The 20296-nt window shown below is 47.1% G+C and overlaps 1 protein-coding gene across 4 annotated transcripts in view; it reads left to right on the top strand.

Annotated features, from left to right (window-relative positions):
- PLEKHA2 (pleckstrin homology domain containing A2) overlaps positions 1–20296 on the top strand; it is a 251324-nt gene that overhangs the window by 210121 nt on the left and 20907 nt on the right. For all 4 annotated transcript variants that reach the window (XM_063931609.1, XM_063931606.1, XM_063931607.1 and 1 more), the window contains one exon: positions 14043–14106. In XM_063931609.1, the coding sequence (XP_063787679.1) occupies positions 14043–14106 (64 nt within the window). The remainder of the gene's footprint in view (positions 1–14042; positions 14107–20296) is intronic.

Below are 20296 nucleotides of genomic sequence, written 5' to 3'. Positions count from 1 at the left end.
AGGCGAGTGCGAAGGTCGAAAGAGTGAACAGCACTATTAAAAATAAATTGAGTAAAGTGATGGCAGAGACAGGATTGACATGGCCAGAAGCTTTACCCATTGTATTGTACAGTATCAGAACCACTCCCAGGTCCCCTCTTAATCTGTCCCCTTTTGAAATCTTGTTTGGTCGACAACCGCATGCCATGATTAACCCTCAGGATGATTTGAAATGTAACAATGAAGTGACTGTAAAGTACTTGATTAACATGAGTAAACAGTTAAGGAATCAAAATGATAATCTGAAGTTGGTGATTCCTGATCTACCTGATAGTAATTGTCATGACATTGAACCTGGGGATTATGTAATGATACGGAATTTTCTACGCTCAGGTTGCCTTATTGACAGATGGGAAGGACCATACCAGGTCTTATTGACTAGCACTACAGCATTAAAGGTTGCTGAGAGAGAGACTTGGGTCCATTCATCCCACTGCAAGAAGGTTGCTGATCCAGAGAAGTCCCGTGATAAGGAACAGACGGTAGAGGTTGTATCACTGGAGTGTCTGTTCCAGGAGGACTGAGGCGGCACCTGAGCCTTGAAGACCGAGAGCTGTTGTCGACTCCCCACTCCCTTTTATTATTTTCCTCCACTTCCCATCCCCTCTCCCTCAAATTTCTTTTTCCTCCTTCTCATTCTTCTCCATTTCCTCCTATAAGATGGACTTGCCCCAAGAGACTGTGATCCGGATTTTCCTGTTGACCATGATGTTGACCAGAGCAGTCTGTTCCGGCGAGAGTACCATGGAGGTCGATAGAGGTTCTGGAATGGGTTCTGATGATAAAGATGGAGGCGTAGTTTTCCAGGATCAACCTAACCAACAAGCAAAGGCGAGTATCAGAAAACGATCCGATAGCATTGACCATAGAAGGAATTGTGACGGATTGTTAGCTGAAGAAAACTGTATCTGTAGGCTCTGTAACAATGTCATTGAAGATGGGTGCATTAAGAAATGCCAATCCAGTTTTAATATCCATATGGACCGGCATCCATTGAGTGACTATCACTCCTTAGTGGGTAATGTGTTAAACAAAACAGATTGTTGGGTATGCTCTCAAGTACCTCAAGGTCATAGCAAATCAGGGCTAGTGCCATTTCCTTTAACGATAGGGGAGGTACTTGAGTTAAATGGTGGGAGACCGGTGGACAGGAGGTTTAATATCTCCAGCCCTCCTAGTTTGAAGCTCCACCAATACCATGTGGATAGGTCCCTATTATGTTTCAACATCTCCAATCCCAGAAAGCCGGGAAATTGGGAAGTGTCATGGAGTAACCACACCATGACCTTTTCGCATAGAGCAGATAGAATGCCTACAGATACAGAGCTTGTACGCCACATAGCCAGTAGAGGAAAATCTTTCCGGTATAGGTACACCTTAGGAAATAGGATTACGAGAGTTGGAGAAGTATCACCAGGATACTGTGCACATATCGTACAACCTGATACGTGTATTAAGCAAATGGAAGAATTAGGGTTAGGAGATTTCACCTGGAAGGTGTGTAATATGGTTATGTCCTTCTCCGTCCCATATGTTCTCCCCGATGATGCATATTTCATATGCGGGAGAAAGGCGTACAAGTGGCTTGCCCCAAACTCTGAAGGATTGTGTTATATTGGAAAAGTATTGCCTGAAGTAATGACTGTAACACATGATAAAATGAAAGACATACATCGTGGTGCCCAAGCTCCTTATACTCACACCCACTACGAGCACGTTGTTAAAAGGCACCTGATAGAGAAGACAGAGCATCCGGCCTCTGATCTGATAAGTGAATCCACCGGGATTCAATTCTTAATCGCGTTAGATTTCACCCGCACCGCTAGAGGAGTGCTGAATTATAAATACATATCGGCGCTCGCAAATTTGTTAGATAATATCACTGAAATGTATGATGACACGTTTAGATATACTGGAAGGGAACTTCAAGCTTATAAAACAGAACTGGTGCAGCATAGAATGGTTCTTAATTACCTCACAGCAGTGACAGGCGGATATTGTGTTACATTAGCAACACAGTACGGCGTGAAGTGTTGCACGTATATCACGAATAGCACCGAGGATCCGGTCGAGGTCATAGACCAAAAGATGGACGATATTCTCCAATTGAAGTGGGAATTTCGCCGAAAACACAATCTCACTCTTGCTGCTGTAGGTAATGAGCTGACTGGTTGGGTGTCATGGTTGAACCCGCGAAATTGGTTCTCCGGTTTGGGAGACTGGGCTCAAGGAGTCATAATGGATGTTGGGAAGTTTCTCCTATGTATCTTAGGTGTTATCATAACGATCGGTTTGATATTTAGATGCGGTCAGGCTTTAATGAGGTGCAATCGTCGTACTAAGGTAATGAGTTTGAGGAGTGAGGAAACTGTAATTAACCTGGATTTGATTTATGACCCAATGATAGAAACAATGATGTGATGAAAATGCGATTTCTACGGTCCGTTTCTTTCACCTGTTTTTCTGGTTTTTCTCCAAGATAAAAAGACCCACTTGGACGAGGAAGTTGACGAGACGCTATACAGACAACGGATAGACCAAAGAAGAAGTTTTGACCACTTGAGATATGGACACTTGATGAACTTTGCCATGGATCCCCAGTTTCCCTAGAATTCTTAAACTTACGCTAGCCCAACATTTTTTGTAAATCTAATGGCATTGACAAAGCTTTTTGCTCACCCCTAATGGGCAACACAGCGCAAAGAAGACGACTTTCAACTGATACCGAACAAAACTTCAACCGACAGATGTACATTAACCTGACATAGAATACAACCGCATTTACCGTAATTATGTCTTTTCTTCATTTCTACAACCCAGGTAATGACACACATAGTATAGGGAATACAGGCACAGATATCAGCAATCACATATTCCCCCATTCATGTATCATCAACTAAAATGTGCTCCCCATTTTGTTCAAAATCCGAAAAGAGCTCGGTAAAGTTTGACAGCCCATCCACAGACCCGTACCACGGGATAAGAAGGAATTCAAATGTATACTTCGCAATACCTCGAAGCTTGATTTACAACACGTACGGCACGATGATACATGACCCCCCAAACACGGATTCATACACACATGCTTCTGCTATCTCACTAGGTCATACCCTCTTCCCACCTACTCCTCTCTCCTCCCTTACCCAACCATGGAAATGAATTAACCCCTGACATATATTTTTCTCCTTTTGAAATGTTTTAGAAGGTGGCAGTTATTATTGACTGCCAAAGGGTGGACTGTCAAAGTCAGAAAAATATCTCTATGCACACTACCATATTTGCACCTCACACAGGTCCGTGCTGCGCATGCGTACGCTCTCCCGTACGTGCGCATACTCACAGTCGCGGGCACCCGCAGGCGCATGGTATGCGTATTTACGGTAGAGTTTATGCGATCGTAGCGTGCGACTCAATCATTACATATTTTCACTAATAATGTATTTTGTAGATCATGGTCCCTTTGATAGATTCTGAAAGTTTGGTTAATATAGAATGTTTATGAACAGAGGAATCCCTCTTTGTTTGATACGAAGGGTCAGACAGGAGTAATACAGTGGTGTTTAGTATCCATCGGAAGAATATTTAATTAGAAATATTCCGGTGTTGGTTTGAAGCAGATCAATCGCTCGTGCGAATAGTTATGGACATAAGAAGTTTATGAACATTTACTTTATTTGCACTTTATTACCCATGCGGCGGGAAACCCAGTTTCCCTCCCACCTGAGCAGTTGGAAATAGTCACAGCCCACCTGTATGAATCAACCTATGACCTTTTGTTATAATGCGAAGCCGAATTCCTATGAACAATGAGATTGTAGGGACCATTGAATTGTATTGTGTGTGGGGCATAAATAGGCAGGCCGACCGTATCCAGCTCTCTCTCTTCAACGGTTCTCATTGCTGATAATCGGGAGCTGGATATCGAGGCGCATGCGATCGTTCCCCTTGTGCGTAAGTTTTCTTCGTAATCATATTGTCTTACTGTGAGCCATCTCTCTCTCTCTCTATCTCTCTATCTCTCTCTCTCTCTCTATCTCTCTCGTATTTTCCTTTAATTGTATTGTATTGTATTTCCTGTGTAGTTTATCTGGTTAGTTGGTTTATGTTATATTGTAGTGTATCATTTGTACTGTGATTCCTTTTTTTAATAGTTATAATACATATAATAGGTTTCGGACCCTAAGCCCAGGTATCTGTGTATTCTTTATAGTGTTAAGTATTCTCTGAGCGTCGGTGACGCTCAAGCAGCTTTGTAGTTAATCAGGTTACACCAGGTTGCACTTACACTCTGTCTCTACACTAAGGTATACTGTGTATCTCACTGTTAAAGGTATAGATATAAAGGTTTAAACGTTGTGAGCGTCTGCATCGCTGGTGATCGCCTCGTGGTCCCGAGCGTACGCTACGCTATAGCGAATCATTACGGTAGTCGGCAGCCAATAGCGTGCCTGCCTGTGATCACTGGGCCGTAAGCGAACGTGACGCTTGAGCGTCTCGACTACGGTTGAGCGATCGCTACACAACTTGCGTACCCTTACGGTACTTCTTACGTAGATAGCGTACAGTGTTCTTAGACCTCTTAAGGTGTTTTATATACGATAAAATATTTAGCTTTATCACCCTCTTGTTGTGATTATTGGACACATGACTAGTAGGTTCTGCTGGAGTAGTCCTATGGCAGCAGAAAGCTTTATACATTTCATGAATATGGTCCCTGTTGAAAGAGTAGTGCACTGGAGTTCAAACTTCAGTCTTCCTGTGCTCCAGGGAGACTTCATGCCCTTTCCCAAGATGGCCGCAGATATTGCTACTAAGCATGAGCAGGAACCATCTTGAGACTATGTACAGTGAAATGGTGGGAGACAGACGTCTTCTGCTTAGCTCCAGAGAGTCCTGCAATTAGCTGCAATCCACAATGATTCCAGTGTTCCTGCGCTGCTGGTGAACTGTATTACACCCCACTCCACTGAAGTTCCGCCTCACAATAGTGTGTAACAGCGAGTATGGCTGTACTTGCTGTCTTTCAATAAACCAACACCACTGGTTAAGTAATTGGGCTGGTAATAGTTTGAGACATCTGCCTGTGTGTGCATATATAACTCTGCAATATCAACTCCTGCACACACGTAATTTTCAACAAACCCTAACTGAGGAGCCTGACACAGCCCAGTAATGGAGCAGAATGGCCCAACTGAAATGATGATGTTGGAGGTAACAGAAAATATCACAATAACTAACTGCAGCAGCAGCAGCAGAAGCAAGAGAACCTGTGAGAGAACCAGAGCATGTACTCTGTGAATTGGCATCTCATGTCATATGACATACAGATGCTAGCTGTATGAGGACACATCTGTGCTTACATCTCTAGTGCTAAGAACATATTAGGATTTCTAAGGGGTCTATTCATGAAGCAGTGAAAAGAGTGGATAAGTGAGCCAGTGGAGAAGAGAAATTCCCATGGCAACCAATCAGTGTTGGGGAAACATTTATAAAGTGCATTCTATAATATTATACTTAGCATCTGATTGGTTGCTATGGGCAACTTCTCCACTGGCTCACTTCTCCACACTTTCTCTGACGTCCTAAGTGGATGCTGGGGACTCCGTCAGGACCAGGGGGAATAGCGGCTCCGCAGGAGACAGGGCACAAAAATAAAGCTTTAGGATCAGGTGGTGTGCACTGGCTCCTCCCCCTATGACCATCCTCCAAGCCCCAGTTAGGTTTTTGTGCCCGTCCGAGCAGGGTGCAATCTAGGTGGCTCTCTTAAGGAGCTGCTTAGAAAAAGTTTTTAGGTTTTTTATGTTCAGTGAGTCCTGCTGGCAACAGGCTCACTGCATCGAGGGACTTAGGGGAGAGAAGTTCAACTCACCTGCGTGCAGGATGGATTGGCTTCTTAGGCTACTGGACACCATTAGCTCCAGAGGGAGTCGGAACACAGGTCTCACCCTGGGGTTCGTCCCGGAGCCGCGCCGCCGACCCCCCTTGCAGATGCTGAAGATTGAAGGTCCAGAAACCGGCGGCAGAAGGCTTTTCAGTCTTCATGAAGGTAGCGCACAGCACTGCAGCTGTGCGCCATTGTTGTCACACACTTCACACCATAGGTCACGGAGGGTGCAGGGCGCTGCTGGGGGCGCCCTGGGCAGCAATGTATAATACCTTTTATGGCTAAAAAATACATCACATATAGCCCTTGAGGCTATATGGATGTATTAAACCCATGCCAGATATCTCAAACTCCGGGAGAAAAGCCCGCCGGAATAGGGGGCGGGGCTTATTCTCCTCAGCACACAGCGCCATTTTCCTGCTCAGCTCCGCTGTGAGGAAGGCTCCCAGGACTCTCCCCTGCACTGCACTACAGAAACAGGGTAAAACAGAGAGGGGGGGCACTTTTTTTGGCGATATTTTATATATTTAAGCTGCTATAAGGATACAACACTTATATAAGGTTGTTCCCATATATATTATAGCGCTTGGGTGTGTGCTGGCAAACTCTCCCTCTGTCTCCCCAAAGGGCTAGTGGGGTCCTGTCTTCGATAAGAGCATTCCCTGTGTGTCTGCTGTGTGTCGGTACGTGTGTGTCGACATGTATGAGGACGATGTTGGTGTGGAGGCAGAGCAATTGCCGATAATGGTGATGTCACCCCCCAGGGAGTCGACACCGGAATGGATGGCTTTGTTTATGGAATTACGTGATAATGTCAGCACATTACAAAAATCTGTTGACGACATGAGACGGCCGGAAAACCAGTTGGTACCTGCCCAGGCGTCTCAGACACCGTCAGGGGCTGTAAAACGCCCTTTACCTCAGTCGGTCGACACAGACCCAGACACGGACACTGAATCTAGTGTCGACGGTGAAGAAACAAACGTATTTTCAAGTAGGGCCACACGTTATATGATCACGGCAATGAAGGAGGCTTTGCATATCTCTGATACTGCAAGTACCACAAAAAGGGGTATTATGTGGGGGGTGAAAAAACTACCTGTAGTTTTTCCTGAATCAGAGGAATTGAATGATGTATGTGATGAAGCGTGGGTTAACCCAGATAGAAAAGTGCTAATTTCAAAAAAGTTATTGGCATTATACCCTTTCCCGCCAGAGGTTAGGGCGCGCTGGGAAACACCCCCTAGGGTGGATAAGGCGCTCACACGCTTATCAAAACAAGTGGCGTTACCGTCTCCTGATACGGCCGCCCTCAAGGATCCAGCTGATAGGAGGCTGGAAACTACCCTAAAAAGTATATACACACATACTGGTGTTATACTGCGACCAGCCATCGCCTCAGCCTGGATGTGCAGTGCTGGGGTGGTCTGGTCGGATTCCCTGACTGAAAATATTGATACCCTGGATAGGGACAGTATTTTATTGACTATAGAGCAATTAAAGGATGCTTTTCTTTATATGCGAGATGCTCAGAGGGATATTTGCACTCTGGCATCGAGAGTAAATGCGATGTCCATATCTGCCAGAAGAAGTTTATGGACGCGACAGTGGTCAGGTGATGCGGATTCTAAACGACATATGGAAGTATTGCCGTATAAAGGGGAGGAATTATTTGGCGTCGGTCTATCGGATCTGGTGGCCACGGCAACTGCCGGAAAATCCACCTTTTTACCTCAGACCCCCTCCCAACAGAAAAAGACACCGTCTTTTCAGCCGCAGTCCTTTCGGTCCTATAAGACAAAAGGACAGTCATATCTGCCCCGGGGCAGAGGAAGGGGTAAGAGAGGACAGCAAGCTGCCCCTGCCCAGGAACAGAAGCCCTCCCAGGGTTCTGCAAAGCCCTCAGCATGACGCTGGGGCTTTACAAGCGGACTCAGGAGCGGTGGGGGGTCGACTCAAGAATTTCAGCGCGCAGTGGGCTTGCTCACAGGTGGACCCCTGGATCCTGCAGGTAGTATCTCAGGGTTACAGGTTGGAGTTCGAGAAGTCTCCCCCTCGCCGGTTCCTAAAGTCTGCTTTGCCAACGTCTCCCTCAGACAGGGCGACGGTATTGGAAGCCATTCACAAGCTGTTTTCTCAGCAGGTGATAGTCAAGGTACCCCTCCTACAACAAGGGAAAGGGTATTACTCCACGCTATTTTTGGTACCGAAGCCGGACGGCTCGGTAAGACCTATTCTAAATCTGAAATCTTTGAACCTGTACATACAGAAATTCAAATTCAAGATGGAGTCACTCAGAGCAGTGATAGCGAATCTGGAAGAAGGGGACTTTATGGTGTCCCTGGACATAAAGGATGCTTACCTGCATGTCCCAATTTGCCCTTCACATCAAGGGTACCTCAGGTTCGTGGTGCAAAACTGTCATTATCAGTTTCAGACGCTGCCGTTTGGATTGTCCACGGCACCTCGGGTCTTTACCAAGGTAATGACCGAAATGATGATTCTTCTTCGAAGAAGAGGCGTATTAATTATCCCTTACTTGGACGATCTCCTGATAAGGGCAAGGTCCAGAGAACAGCTGGAGGACGGAGTAGCACTAACCCGATTAGTGCTGCAACAACACGGGTGGATTCTGAATTTTCCAAAATCTCAGTTGACACCGACAACACGTCTGCTGTTCCTGGGAATGATTCTGGACACGGTTCAGAAAAAGGTGTTTCTTCCGGAGGAGAAAGCCAAGGAGTTATCCAAACTTGTCAGGAACCTCCTAAAACCAGGAAAAGTGTCTGTGCATCAATGCACAAGAGTCCTGGGAAAGATGGTGGCTTCTTACGAAGCGATTCCATTCGGCAGATTCCACGCACGAACTTTTCAGTGGGATCTGTTGGACAAATGGTCCGGATCGCATCTGCAGATGCACCAGCGGATAACCTTATCACCACGGACAAGGGTGTCTCTTCTGTGGTGGTTGCAGAGTGCTCATCTGTTAGAGGGCCGCAGATTCGGCATACAGGACTGGGTCCTGGTGACCACGGATGCCAGTCTGAGAGGCTGGGGAGCGGTCACACAGGGAAGAAACTTCCAGGGAGTATGGTCAAGCCTGGAGATGTCTTTTCACATAAATATACTGGAGCTAAGAGCGATTTACAATGCTCTAAGTCTGGCAAAACCCCTGCTTCAGGGTCAGCCGGTGTTGATCCAGTCGGACAACATCACGGCAGTCGCCCACGTAAACAGACAGGGCGGCACAAGAAGCAGGACAGCAATGGCAGAAGCTGCAAGGATTCTTCGCTGGGCGGAAGATCATGTGATAGCACTGTCAGCAGTGTTCATTCCGGGAGTGGACAACTGGGAAGCAGACTTCCTCAGCAGACACGATCTACACCCGGGAGAGTGGGGACTTCATCCAGAAGTCTTCCACATGATTGTGAACCGTTGGGAAAAACCAAAGGTGGATATGATGGCGTCCCGCCTCAACAAAAAACTGGACAGGTATTGCGCCAGGTCAAGAGACCCTCAGGCAATAGCTGTGGACGCTCTGGTAACACCGTGGGTGTTCCAGTCAGTGTATGTGTTCCCTCCTCTGCCTCTCATACCAAAAGTACTGAGAATTATACGGCAAAGGGGAGTAAGAACGATACTCGTGGCTCCGGATTGGCCAAGAAGAACTTGGTACCCGGAACTTCAAGAGATGCTCACGGAGGATCCGTGTCCTCTACCTCTAAGACGGGACCTGCTTCAGCAGGGACCGTGTCTATTCCAAGACTTACCGCGGCTGCGTTTGACGGCGTGGCGGTTGAACGCCGAATTCTAAGGGAAAAAGGCATTCCGGAAGAGGTCATTCCTACACTGGTAAAAGCCAGGAAGGAGGTGACTGCACAACATTATCACCGCATTTGGAGAAAATATGTTGCGTGGTGTGAGGCCAGGAAGGCCCCCACGGAGGAATTTCAATTGGGTCGATTCCTACATTTCCTGCAAACAGGATTGTCTATGGGCCTCAAATTGGGGTCCATTAAGGTTCAAATTTCGGCCCTGTCGATTTTCTTCCAGAAAGAATTGGCTTCAGTTCCTGAAGTCCAGACTTTTGTAAAAGGAGTACTACATATACAGCCCCCGGTTGTCCCCCCAGTGGCTCCGTGGGACCTTAATGTAGTTTTGGATTTTCTCAAATCCCATTGGTTTGAGCCACTCAAATCGGCGGATTTGAAATATCTTACATGGAAAGTAACCATGCTACTGGCCCTGGCTTCAGCCAGGAGAGTGTCAGAATTGGCGGCTTTATCCTATAAAAGCCCATATCTGATTTTCCATTCGGACAGGGCAGAACTGCGGACGCGTCCTCATTTTCTGCCTAAGGTGGTGTCAGCGTTTCACCTGAACCAGCCTATTGTGGTGCCTGCGGCTACTAACGATTTGGAGGATTCCAAGTTGTTGGACGTGGTCCGGGCATTGAAAATATATATTTCAAGAACGGCTGGAGTCAGAAAGTCTGACTCGCTGTTTATATTGTATGCACCCAACAAGCTGGGTGCTCCTGCTTCTAAGCAGACGATTGCTCGTTGGATTTGTAGCACAATTCAACTTGCACATTCTGTGGCAGGCTTGCCACAACCAAAATCTGTCAAGGCCCATTCCACAAGGAAAGTGGGCTCATCCTGGGCGGCTGCCCGGGGGGTCTCGGCATTACAACTCTGCCGAGCAGCTACGTGGTCGGGGGAGAACACGTTTGTAAAATTCTACAAATTTGATACCCTGGCTAAAGAGGACCTGGAGTTCTCTCATTCGGTGCTGCAGAGTCATCCGCACTCTCCCGCCCGTTTGGGAGCTTTGGTATAATCCCCATGGTCCTGACGGAGTCCCCAGCATCCACTTAGGACGTCAGAGAAAATAAGATTTTACTTACCGATAAATCTATTTCTCGTAGTCCGTAGTGGATGCTGGGCGCCCATCCCAAGTGCGGATTGTCTGCAATGCTTGTACATAGTTATTGTTACAAAAAAAAATCGGGTTGTTATTGTTGTGAGCCGTCTGTTCAGAGGCTCCTACGTTTGTCATACTGTTAACTGGGTTCAGATCACAAGTTGTACGGTGTGATTGGTGTGGCTAGTATGAGTCTTACCCGGGATTCATTATCCTTCCTTATTGTGTACGCTCGTCCGGGCACAGTATCCTAACTGAGGCTTGGAGGAGGGTCATAGGGGGAGGAGCCAGTGCACACCACCTGATCCTAAAGCTTTATTTTTGTGCCCTGTCTCCTGCGGAGCCGCTATTCCCCCTGGTCCTGACGGAGTCCCCAGCATCCACTACGGACTACGAGAAATAGATTTATCGGTAAGTAAAATCTTATTTTTCACTGCATCATGAATAGACCCGTCAGTGAGGAAGGGCAACTAAGGACTGTGTAGCCTGCTGCTCTCCATAATGTCAGATACCTTCCGTGTCTCTCTTTTTTAACGTATGTGCTCCATGTGCCACCTAGAGACGGCCACAGAGCATTTTCCTGAGATACACTGGGAATGTCAGCTGATGTCACTGTAGAGCGAGTTTCAGCATAACTCTACCTGCTTAAACCTGTTTGTGGCAGTCGCTTGCTGTCAGAATATTAAGGTGTTATCTCTAGCTCCAGTGTGTGTATCCGTTCAAATTGATTACCTGATCTGTGCCTGCCATTCTGACCAGTGCATGTTACACCGACCATTTTGCTAGTCCTTCAACATCTGAACCTGTGCTCGTACCTCTCATCTTTGACCTTCCTTCTGATTCAGTACTGTGAAACTGATTCTCCTACAACCCATAACCATAATGTGAAATGGGGACTCTATGGTGTGGTAAAATTTGATCCGGAAGCACTATGTTGCATAATGTGAACCTTGGGAGCACTACAGTATAGCGTACTGTGAACTGGGGAACTACTGTGAACCATGAAAATACAGTACTATGGGGGGTGGTATTCATTTACTGCCGTTTTCTTCGGCTAGCCGAAAAAGCAGCACTAATTCGACGTAAGTGTATTCAATTGCCCATTTTTTAGTCACTTTTCGCCCATGCCTTTTCAGGGTTTTTTTTTTGTGGATGAATCGGCATGAGTGAAAATGGACCCGAAAACGCCTGCAAATTTGACAAAACACGTGGATCGGCAGCGAATTCGCCAATCCACATGGTTTTCGCCCGTGCCGTTTTTTTCAGCCAGTCAAAAAAACAGCACAGACAATGAATAAGTCGAATGTAAATTCAATCATAAAATGAACAACTGCTTCAGAGAGAGAGGTGTTTTTTAGAAGCATTATTGCAGGGCCCCATCTTGTGGCTATCCAACAGTTTGGAGTAGAGTCTACTATATTTGTTTACCGTGTTCAGTGCTGAGCTATATTTGCCTACTTTTTAGATCTCCGTCCCTGTAGATCCCAGAGAGGAGGTCCAAGTAGCAAGAGTGAGAGGCGTGACAAAGCAATTTGAGACAGTGCAGTGTACTTGCCTACTAGAGACATTCCAGGAGAGCAGACCATAAACTCGGATTTGTGGTCCGAGTGCTCGATGATGCAATTTGCAGTGAACATTGTCACTGTTGCCCCGCCTCCCGCTGTCCTGCCCACTTCACAAGAACATAAGCGGTATCCTGTATGTAGCCTACTCTTCCATGAAGAATCCCCAAATTTAGGAGTTTCCCAGAATTGAGTATCTCTATCATGAGCAACAAAGTACCTGGGCCGGGCTTGCCTAAGGGGCCCTATCCAGCTGTGCTTGAAGTTGGGGGGGGGGGAATGCCCTCTCGTTGGAGTGTATAGTAATTTTTATTATTTTTCAATGGGTGCAGCCACGTCCCCAGGATTTGGCAACTCCTTTCTCTTCACTTGGGCCCACGTTGCTCTCAACGGTCCTGATCTGTATACACTGATCATGAAGAAGCTGTACTGTATAATAATGCTGAGTATCTCTATACACTGGCAATGACTATGCTACATTACATAATGATCACTGAGTATGAATATGCAGCACTGCTCTCAGGGGCGTGGCCAGAACTTTGTGGGCCCCATAGCACCATTCTGAAGGGGCCCTGTCCCAATGCTTCTTGACAGAGACTTCTCTGCAGCAGTTGTTAATTTTATGCCCTACAATAGTGCCCTAGTTCATTTTCTGAGCCATAGTATAGCCTTATTTAATGTTATGCCCCATAGCAGTGCCCTAGTTTCTTTTATGAATCTTAGTAGTGCTTAAGTTCACCCTGTGTCACATTTCAGATCTGCCAGTACACATTATGCCGCACAGGGCCCCCAATTCACATTATGATATATAGTGCTCCCCGTTCATATTGTGCCTGATTACAGTGCCCCAGTTTATATTATATAACATTAAAATGCCCTCCAGTTCATTTTATACCACACTACAATGAGCAGGTACAGGGCCATAACTAGATATATTGCAGGACCAAAGGAAAAAGTTTGAAAGGACCCCTATGTATTACCAAATAGCGAAAAATGTATAGAACACATGCAACTTTGACAGGGAAGATGGGCCCCTCTCAGTTCTGGGCCCCATAGCAGCTGCACTGCCTGCACCTATGGTAGCTACGCCCTTGACTACTCTATATAATGCAGTGTCAGTGAGCAGGTAAAGCTGTGTAGCTTGCCACTGACATGGGGTGAGGATGTGGGTGGTGTAAATGTGTGAACATAATGTGCGTGCCTTGACGCTGTCTTGTTTGTGCCCTCACACATGCTGAGTTCAGGCCAGCGGTTGGACAGCCGTCATACATCAGCTGCTAAGCATAATTACTGGAACATCATAATTACTTCCCATCTTAATGAGGTCATGTCTAGCGCTGGTCACATGGAAGCTGGGGCTCCGTTCACAGAAAATTTATGTATTTAACTTCATCCATAAAGGCAGAATGTACAATATAATTACACTGAGTGACATAGATACAATACGCATGTTATACAGACCATGGATAGCAGTCATATCCTTATTTGCCTGTGATTAAAGTGTAGCATTCTCAGGAATATTGGCTCCATTTACAAAATGTCTGCCTCCTCTGTAAGTGTGCTTGTCAGGTACTGTACTGTATACTTAATGCATATTTGAAATCATTGTTTATAAAATACCTCTTTTCTTATAGCGATTTACTGATGAGGGACAATCTGTTTGAAATCATTACTGGCCCCAGGACATTCTATATCCAGGTAATGTCATTTTATCTTTAAATAGAGCAATATTCCAGTGGGTATGTGTGGTAAGGGATGAGGCCAACAATTGAGAAGGTTTTGAAAAATCAGCTGTATTGAACCTCATATAAGAACATCACAAGTGGATAATATGACATCAGGTGGCAGTATTACAGTACAGGTTGAGTATCCCTTATCCAAAATGCTTGGGACCAGAAGTATTTTGGATATCGGATTTTTCCGTATTTTGGAATAATTGCATACCATAATGAGATATCATGGTGATGGGACCTAAATCTAAGCACAGAATGCATTTATGTTTCATATACACCTTATACACACAGCCTGAAGGTCATTTTAGCCAATATTTTTTATAACTGCGTATTAAACAAAGTGTGTGTACATTCACACAATTCATTTATGTGTCATATACAACTTATACACACAGCCTGAAGGTCATTTAATATAATATTTTTAATAACTTTGTGTATTAAACAAAGTTTGTGTACATTGAGCCATCAAAAAACAAAGGTTTCACTATCTCACTCTCACTAAAAAAAGTCTGTATTTCGGAATATTCCGTATTTCGGAATATTTGGATATGGGATACTCAACCTGTATTAAACATCATATAACAATATGGTTGCCAACTTTGCTGGACTTCCCTCTGGGAGAGTCTAGATGGGGAAGGGCAACTCTCATCATGGCTCCACCCCCACCCACACAATCTCAGGATCATAAATATGCCCCTAGTTCACAGATAAATGCATGGCATCAGATAGCAGCATTCAAAATGACATGTTTGCGTCACCAACATGCTGCATGAGATGGCAGCACATTGTGACCATGCCCCCTACTGAGATGACTCCATCCCACATAACACTCCTAATTGCAAATATTGGAATATTGAGCGGGATGCTCTCAGCTGGTTTTTATTTTTCTCTGACGTCCTAGTGGATGCTGGGAACTCCGTAAGGACCATGGGGAATAAACGGGCTCCGCAGGAGACTGGGCACTCTAAAAGAAAGATTAGGTACTATCTGGTGTGCACTGGCTCCTCCCTCTATGCCCCTCCTCCAGACCTCAGTTAGAATCTGTGCCCGGCCAGAGCTGGGTGCTCCTAGTGAGCTCTCCTGAGCTTGCTAGAAAGAAAGTTTTTGTTAGGTTTTTTGTTTTCAGTGAGATCTGCTGGCAACAGACTCACTGCTACGAGGGACTGAGGGGAGAGAAGCAAACCTACCTGCGTGCAGCTAGCTTGTGCTTCTTAGGCTACTGGACACCATTAGCTCCAGAGGGTTCGAACACAGGGCCTGACCTCGATCGTCCGAAGCCGCGCCGCCATCCCCCTTGCAGAGCCAGAAGACAGAAGAGAAGGAGATGAAATCGGCGGCAGAAGACTCCGGTCTTCATTAAGGTAGCGCACAGCACTGCAGCTGTGCGCCATTGCTCCCACTGTACACCACACACTCCGGTCACTGTAGGGTGCAGGGCGCTGGGGGGGGGGGGGGGGCGCGCCCTGGGCAGCAATAAAATACCTTTTGGCATAAAAATACACATAATACAGTCTGTGACTGTATATGTGTAAAACCCCCGCCATTTTTCAGTCAGAAACTGCAGGGAGAAGCCCGCCGCTGAGGGGGCGGGGCCTTCTTCCTCAGCACACCAGCGCCATTTTTCCTTCACAGTTCCACTGGAAGCAGCTCCCCAGGCTCTCCCCTGCAGTATTCCTGATACAAGAAGGGTAAAAAAGAGAGGGGGGGCACATAAATTTAGGCGCAAATAATATATATTAAGCAGCTATTGGGAAAAATCACTCATTATAGTGAAAATCCCTGTGTTATATAGCGCTGTGGTGTGTGCTGGCATACTCTCTCTCTGTCTCCCCAAAGGACTTTGTGGGGTCCTGTCCTCAGTCAGAGCATTCCCTGTGTGTGTGCGGTATGTCGGTACGGCTGTGTCGACATGTTTGATGAGGAGGGTTACGTGGAGGCGGAGCAAGGGCAGATAAGTGTCGTGTCGCCCCCGACGGGGCCGACACCGGATTGGATGGATATGTGGAAGGTCTTAACAGACAGTGTCAACTCCTTACATAAAAGGTTCGATGACGCAGCAGCCTTGGGACAGCCGGGATCTCAACCCGCGCCTGCCCAGGCGTCTGAGGCCATCAGGGGCTCATAAACGCCCGCTAGCTCAGATGGTAGACACAGATGTCGACACGGAGTCTGACTCCAGTGTAGATGAGGATGAGACAAATGCACAGTCTACTAAAGCCATCCGATGCATGATTACTGCAATGAAAAATGTATTGCACATTTCTGATATTAACCCGGTTACTACCAAGAAGGGTATTATGTTTGGGGAGAAAAAGCAGCCAGTGACTTTTCCCCCATCTGATGAATTAAATGAATTGTGTGAGGAAGCGTGGAGTTCCCCCGATAAGAAACTAGTGATTTCTAAGAGGTTACTGATGGCGTACCCTTTCCCGCCAACGGATAGGTTACGTTGGGAAACATCCCCTAGGGTGGACAAAGCGCTCACACGCTTATCAAAAAAGGTGGCACTGCCGTCTCAGGATACGGCCGCCTTAAAGGAGCCTGCGGATAGAAAGCAGGAAGCTATCCTGAAGTCTGTGTATACACACTCAGGTACTATACTGAGACCTGCTATTGCTTCAGCATGGATGTGTAGTGCTGCAGCCGCATGGTCTGATACCCTGTCAGACAACATTGATTCCCTCGACAGGGATACTATTTTGCTAACCATAGAACATATAAAAGACGTCGTCTTATATATGCGGGATGCACAGAGGGACATTTGCCTGCTGGCATCTAGAATTAATGCAATGTCCATTTCTGCCAGGAGAGTATTATGGACTCGGCAGGTGATGCTGATTCTAAAAGACACATGGAGGTTTTGCCTTATAAGGGTGAGGAATTGTTTGGGGACGGTCTCTCGGACCTCGTATCCACGACAACAGCCGGGAAGTCAACTTTTTTACCTCAGGTTCCCTCACAGCCTAAGAAAGCACCGTATTATCATGTACAGTCCTTTCGGCCTCAGAAAGGCAAGCGGATCAGAGGCGCATCCTTTCTGCCCAGAGGCAGGGGTAGAGGAAAGAAGCTGCACCAGGCAGCCAGTTCCCAGGAACAAAAATCCTCCCCCGCTTCCTCTAAGTCCACCGCATGACGCTGGGGCTCCACAGGCGGAGCCGGGTGCGGTGGGGGCGCGTCTCCGAAACTTCAGCAACCAGTGGGTTCGCTCACAAGTGGATCTCTGGGCTGTACAAATTGTATCTCAGGGATACAAGCTGGAGTTCGAGGCGACTCCCCCTCGCCATTACCTCAAATCAGCCTTGCCAGCTGCTCCCAGGGAAAGGGAGGTAGTACTGGCGGCAATTCACAAGCTGTACCTCCAGCAGGTGATAATCAAGGTTCCCCTCCTTCAACAGGGACGGGGTTACTATTCCACAATGTTTGTGGTACCGAAACCAGACGGTTCGGTGAGACCCATTCTAAATTTAAAATCCTTGAACACTTATATAAGGAAGTTCAAGTTCAAAATGGAATCGCTCAGGGCGGTTATTGCAAGCCTGGAAGAGGGGGATTTTATGGTGTCGCTGGACATCAAGGATGCTTACTTGCATGTCCCCATTTACCCACCTCACCAGGAGTACCTCAGGTTTGTGGTACAGGATTGTCATTACCAATTCCAGATGTTGCCGTTTGGTCTGTCCACGGCACCGAGAGTATTTACCAAGGTAATGGCCGAAATGATGATACGCCTTCGGAAGAAGGGAGTTATAATTATCCCGTACTTGGACGATCTCCTTATAAAGGTGAGGTCCAGAGAGCAGTTGTTAGTCAGCGTAGCACTTTCTCGGGAAGTGTTGCTACAGCACGGCTGGATTCTGAATATCCCAAAGTCGCAGCTGATTCCTGCGACGCGTCTGCTCTTCCTGGGCATGATTCTGGACACAGAACAGAAGAAGGTGTTGCTCCCGGTGGAGAAGGCCCAGGAATTGTCATCTCTGGTCAGGGACCTCCTGAAACCAAAACAGGTGTCGGTGCATCACTGCACGCGAGTCCGGGGAAAGATGGTGGCTTCTTACGAAGCAATTCCCTTCGGCAGGTTCCATGCAAGGATCTTTCAGTGGGATCTGTTAGACAAATGGTCCGGATCGCATCTTCAGATGCATCGGTTGATCACCCTGTCCCCAAGGGCCAGGGTGTCTCTGCTGTGGTGGCTGCAGAGTGCTCATCTTCTTGAGGGCCGCAGATTCGGCATACAGGACTGGGTCCTGGTGACCACGGACGCAAGCCTCCGAGGATGGGGGGCAGTCACTCAGGGAAGGAACTTCCAGGGACTGTGGTCAAGTCAGGAGATATCACTACACATAAATATACTGGAACTAAGGGCCATTTACAACGTCCTGAGTCAAGCAGAGCCCCTGCTTCAGAACCAACCAGTGCTGATTCAATCAGACAACATCACGGCGGTCGCCCATGTAAACCGACAGGGCGGCACAAGAAGCAGGATGGCGATGGCAGAAGCCACAAGGATTCTCCGATGGGCGGAAAATCACGTGCTAGCACTGTCAGCAGTGTTCATTCCGGGAGTGGACAACTGGGAAGCAGACTTCCTCAGCAGGCACGACCTACACCCGGGAGAGTGGGGACTTCATCCAGAAGTCTTCACGCAGATTGTAAACCGTTGGGAACGGCCACAGGTGGACATGATGGCGTCCCACCTCAACAAAAAGCTAAAAAAATATTGCGCCAGGTCAAGGGACCCTCAGGCGATAGCTGTGGACGCACTAGTGACACCGTGGGTGTACCAGTCGGTTTATGTGTTCCCTCCTCTTCCTCTCATACCCAAGGTACTGAGGATAGTAAGAAAGAGAGGAGTAAGAACTATACTCATCGTTCCGGATTGGCCAAGAAGACCTTGGTACCCAGAACTACAAGAAATGATCTCAGAGGAACCATGGCCTCTGCCTCTCAGACAGGACCTGTTACAGCAGGGGCCCTGTCTGTTCCAAGACTTACCGCGGCTGCGTTTGACGGCATGGCGGTTGAACACCGGATCCTAACGGAAAAGGGCATTCCAGATGAAGTGATTCCTACGCTGATAAAGGCTAGGAAAGACGTGACAGCACAACATTATCACCGTATATGGCGAAAATATGTTGCTTGGTGTGAGACCAGGAAGGCCCCTACAGAGGAATTCCAGCTGGGTCGATTCCTGCACTTCCTACAGTCAGGAGTGACTATGGGCCTAAAATTAGGATCCATAAAGGTCCAGATTTCGGCCCTGTCTATTTTCTTTCAAAAAGAACTGGCTTCACTGCCTGAAGTTCAGACGTTTGTTAAGGGAGTGCTGCATATTCAGCCCCCTTTTGTGCCTCCAGTGGCACCTTGGGATCTTAACGTTGTGTTGGGTTTCCTGAAATCCCACTGGTTTGAGCCACTTAAGACCGTGGAGCTAAAATATCTCACGTGTAAAGTGGTCATGCTATTGGCCTTAGCTTCGACTAGGCGTGTGTCAGAATTGGCGGCTTTGTCTTGTAAAAGCCCTTATCTGATCTTCCATATGGACAGGGCAGAATTGAGGACTCGTCCCCAATTTCTCCCTAAGGTGGTATCAGCGTTTCATTTGAACCAGCCTATTGTGGTGCCTGCGGCTACTCGGGACTTGGAGGACTCCAAGTTACTAGATGTAGTCAGGGCTTTGAAAATCTATGTAGCCAGGACGGCTGGAGTCAGGAAAACTGACTCGCTGTTTATCCTGCATGCACCCAACAAGCTGGGTGCTCCTGCTTCAAAGCAAACTATTGCGCGCTGGATCTGTAACACGATTCAGCAAGCTCATTCTGCGGCAGGATTGCCACATCCTAAATCAGTGAAAGCCCATTCCACAAGGAAGGTGGGCTCTTCTTGGGCGGCTGCCCGAGGGGTCTCGGCTTTACAGCTTTGCCGAGCTGCTACTTGGTCGGGTTCAAACACATTTGCTAAGTTCTACAAGTTTGATACCCTGGCTGAGGAGGACCTTGCCTTTGCTCATTCGGTGCTGCAGAGTCATCCGCACTCTCCCGCCCGTTTGGGAGCTTTGGTATAATCCCCATGGTCCTTACGGAGTTCCCAGCATCCACTAGGACGTCAGAGAAAATAAGAATTTACTCACCGGTAATTCTATTTCTCGTAGTCCGTAG

Source organism: Pseudophryne corroboree, chromosome 6 (assembly GCF_028390025.1).
Source record: "Pseudophryne corroboree isolate aPseCor3 chromosome 6, aPseCor3.hap2, whole genome shotgun sequence".
Taxonomy (NCBI): domain Eukaryota; kingdom Metazoa; phylum Chordata; class Amphibia; order Anura; family Myobatrachidae; genus Pseudophryne; species Pseudophryne corroboree.
Note: the sequence above shows the minus strand (reverse complement) of the source record. Positions and strands in the feature narration are given on the sequence as shown.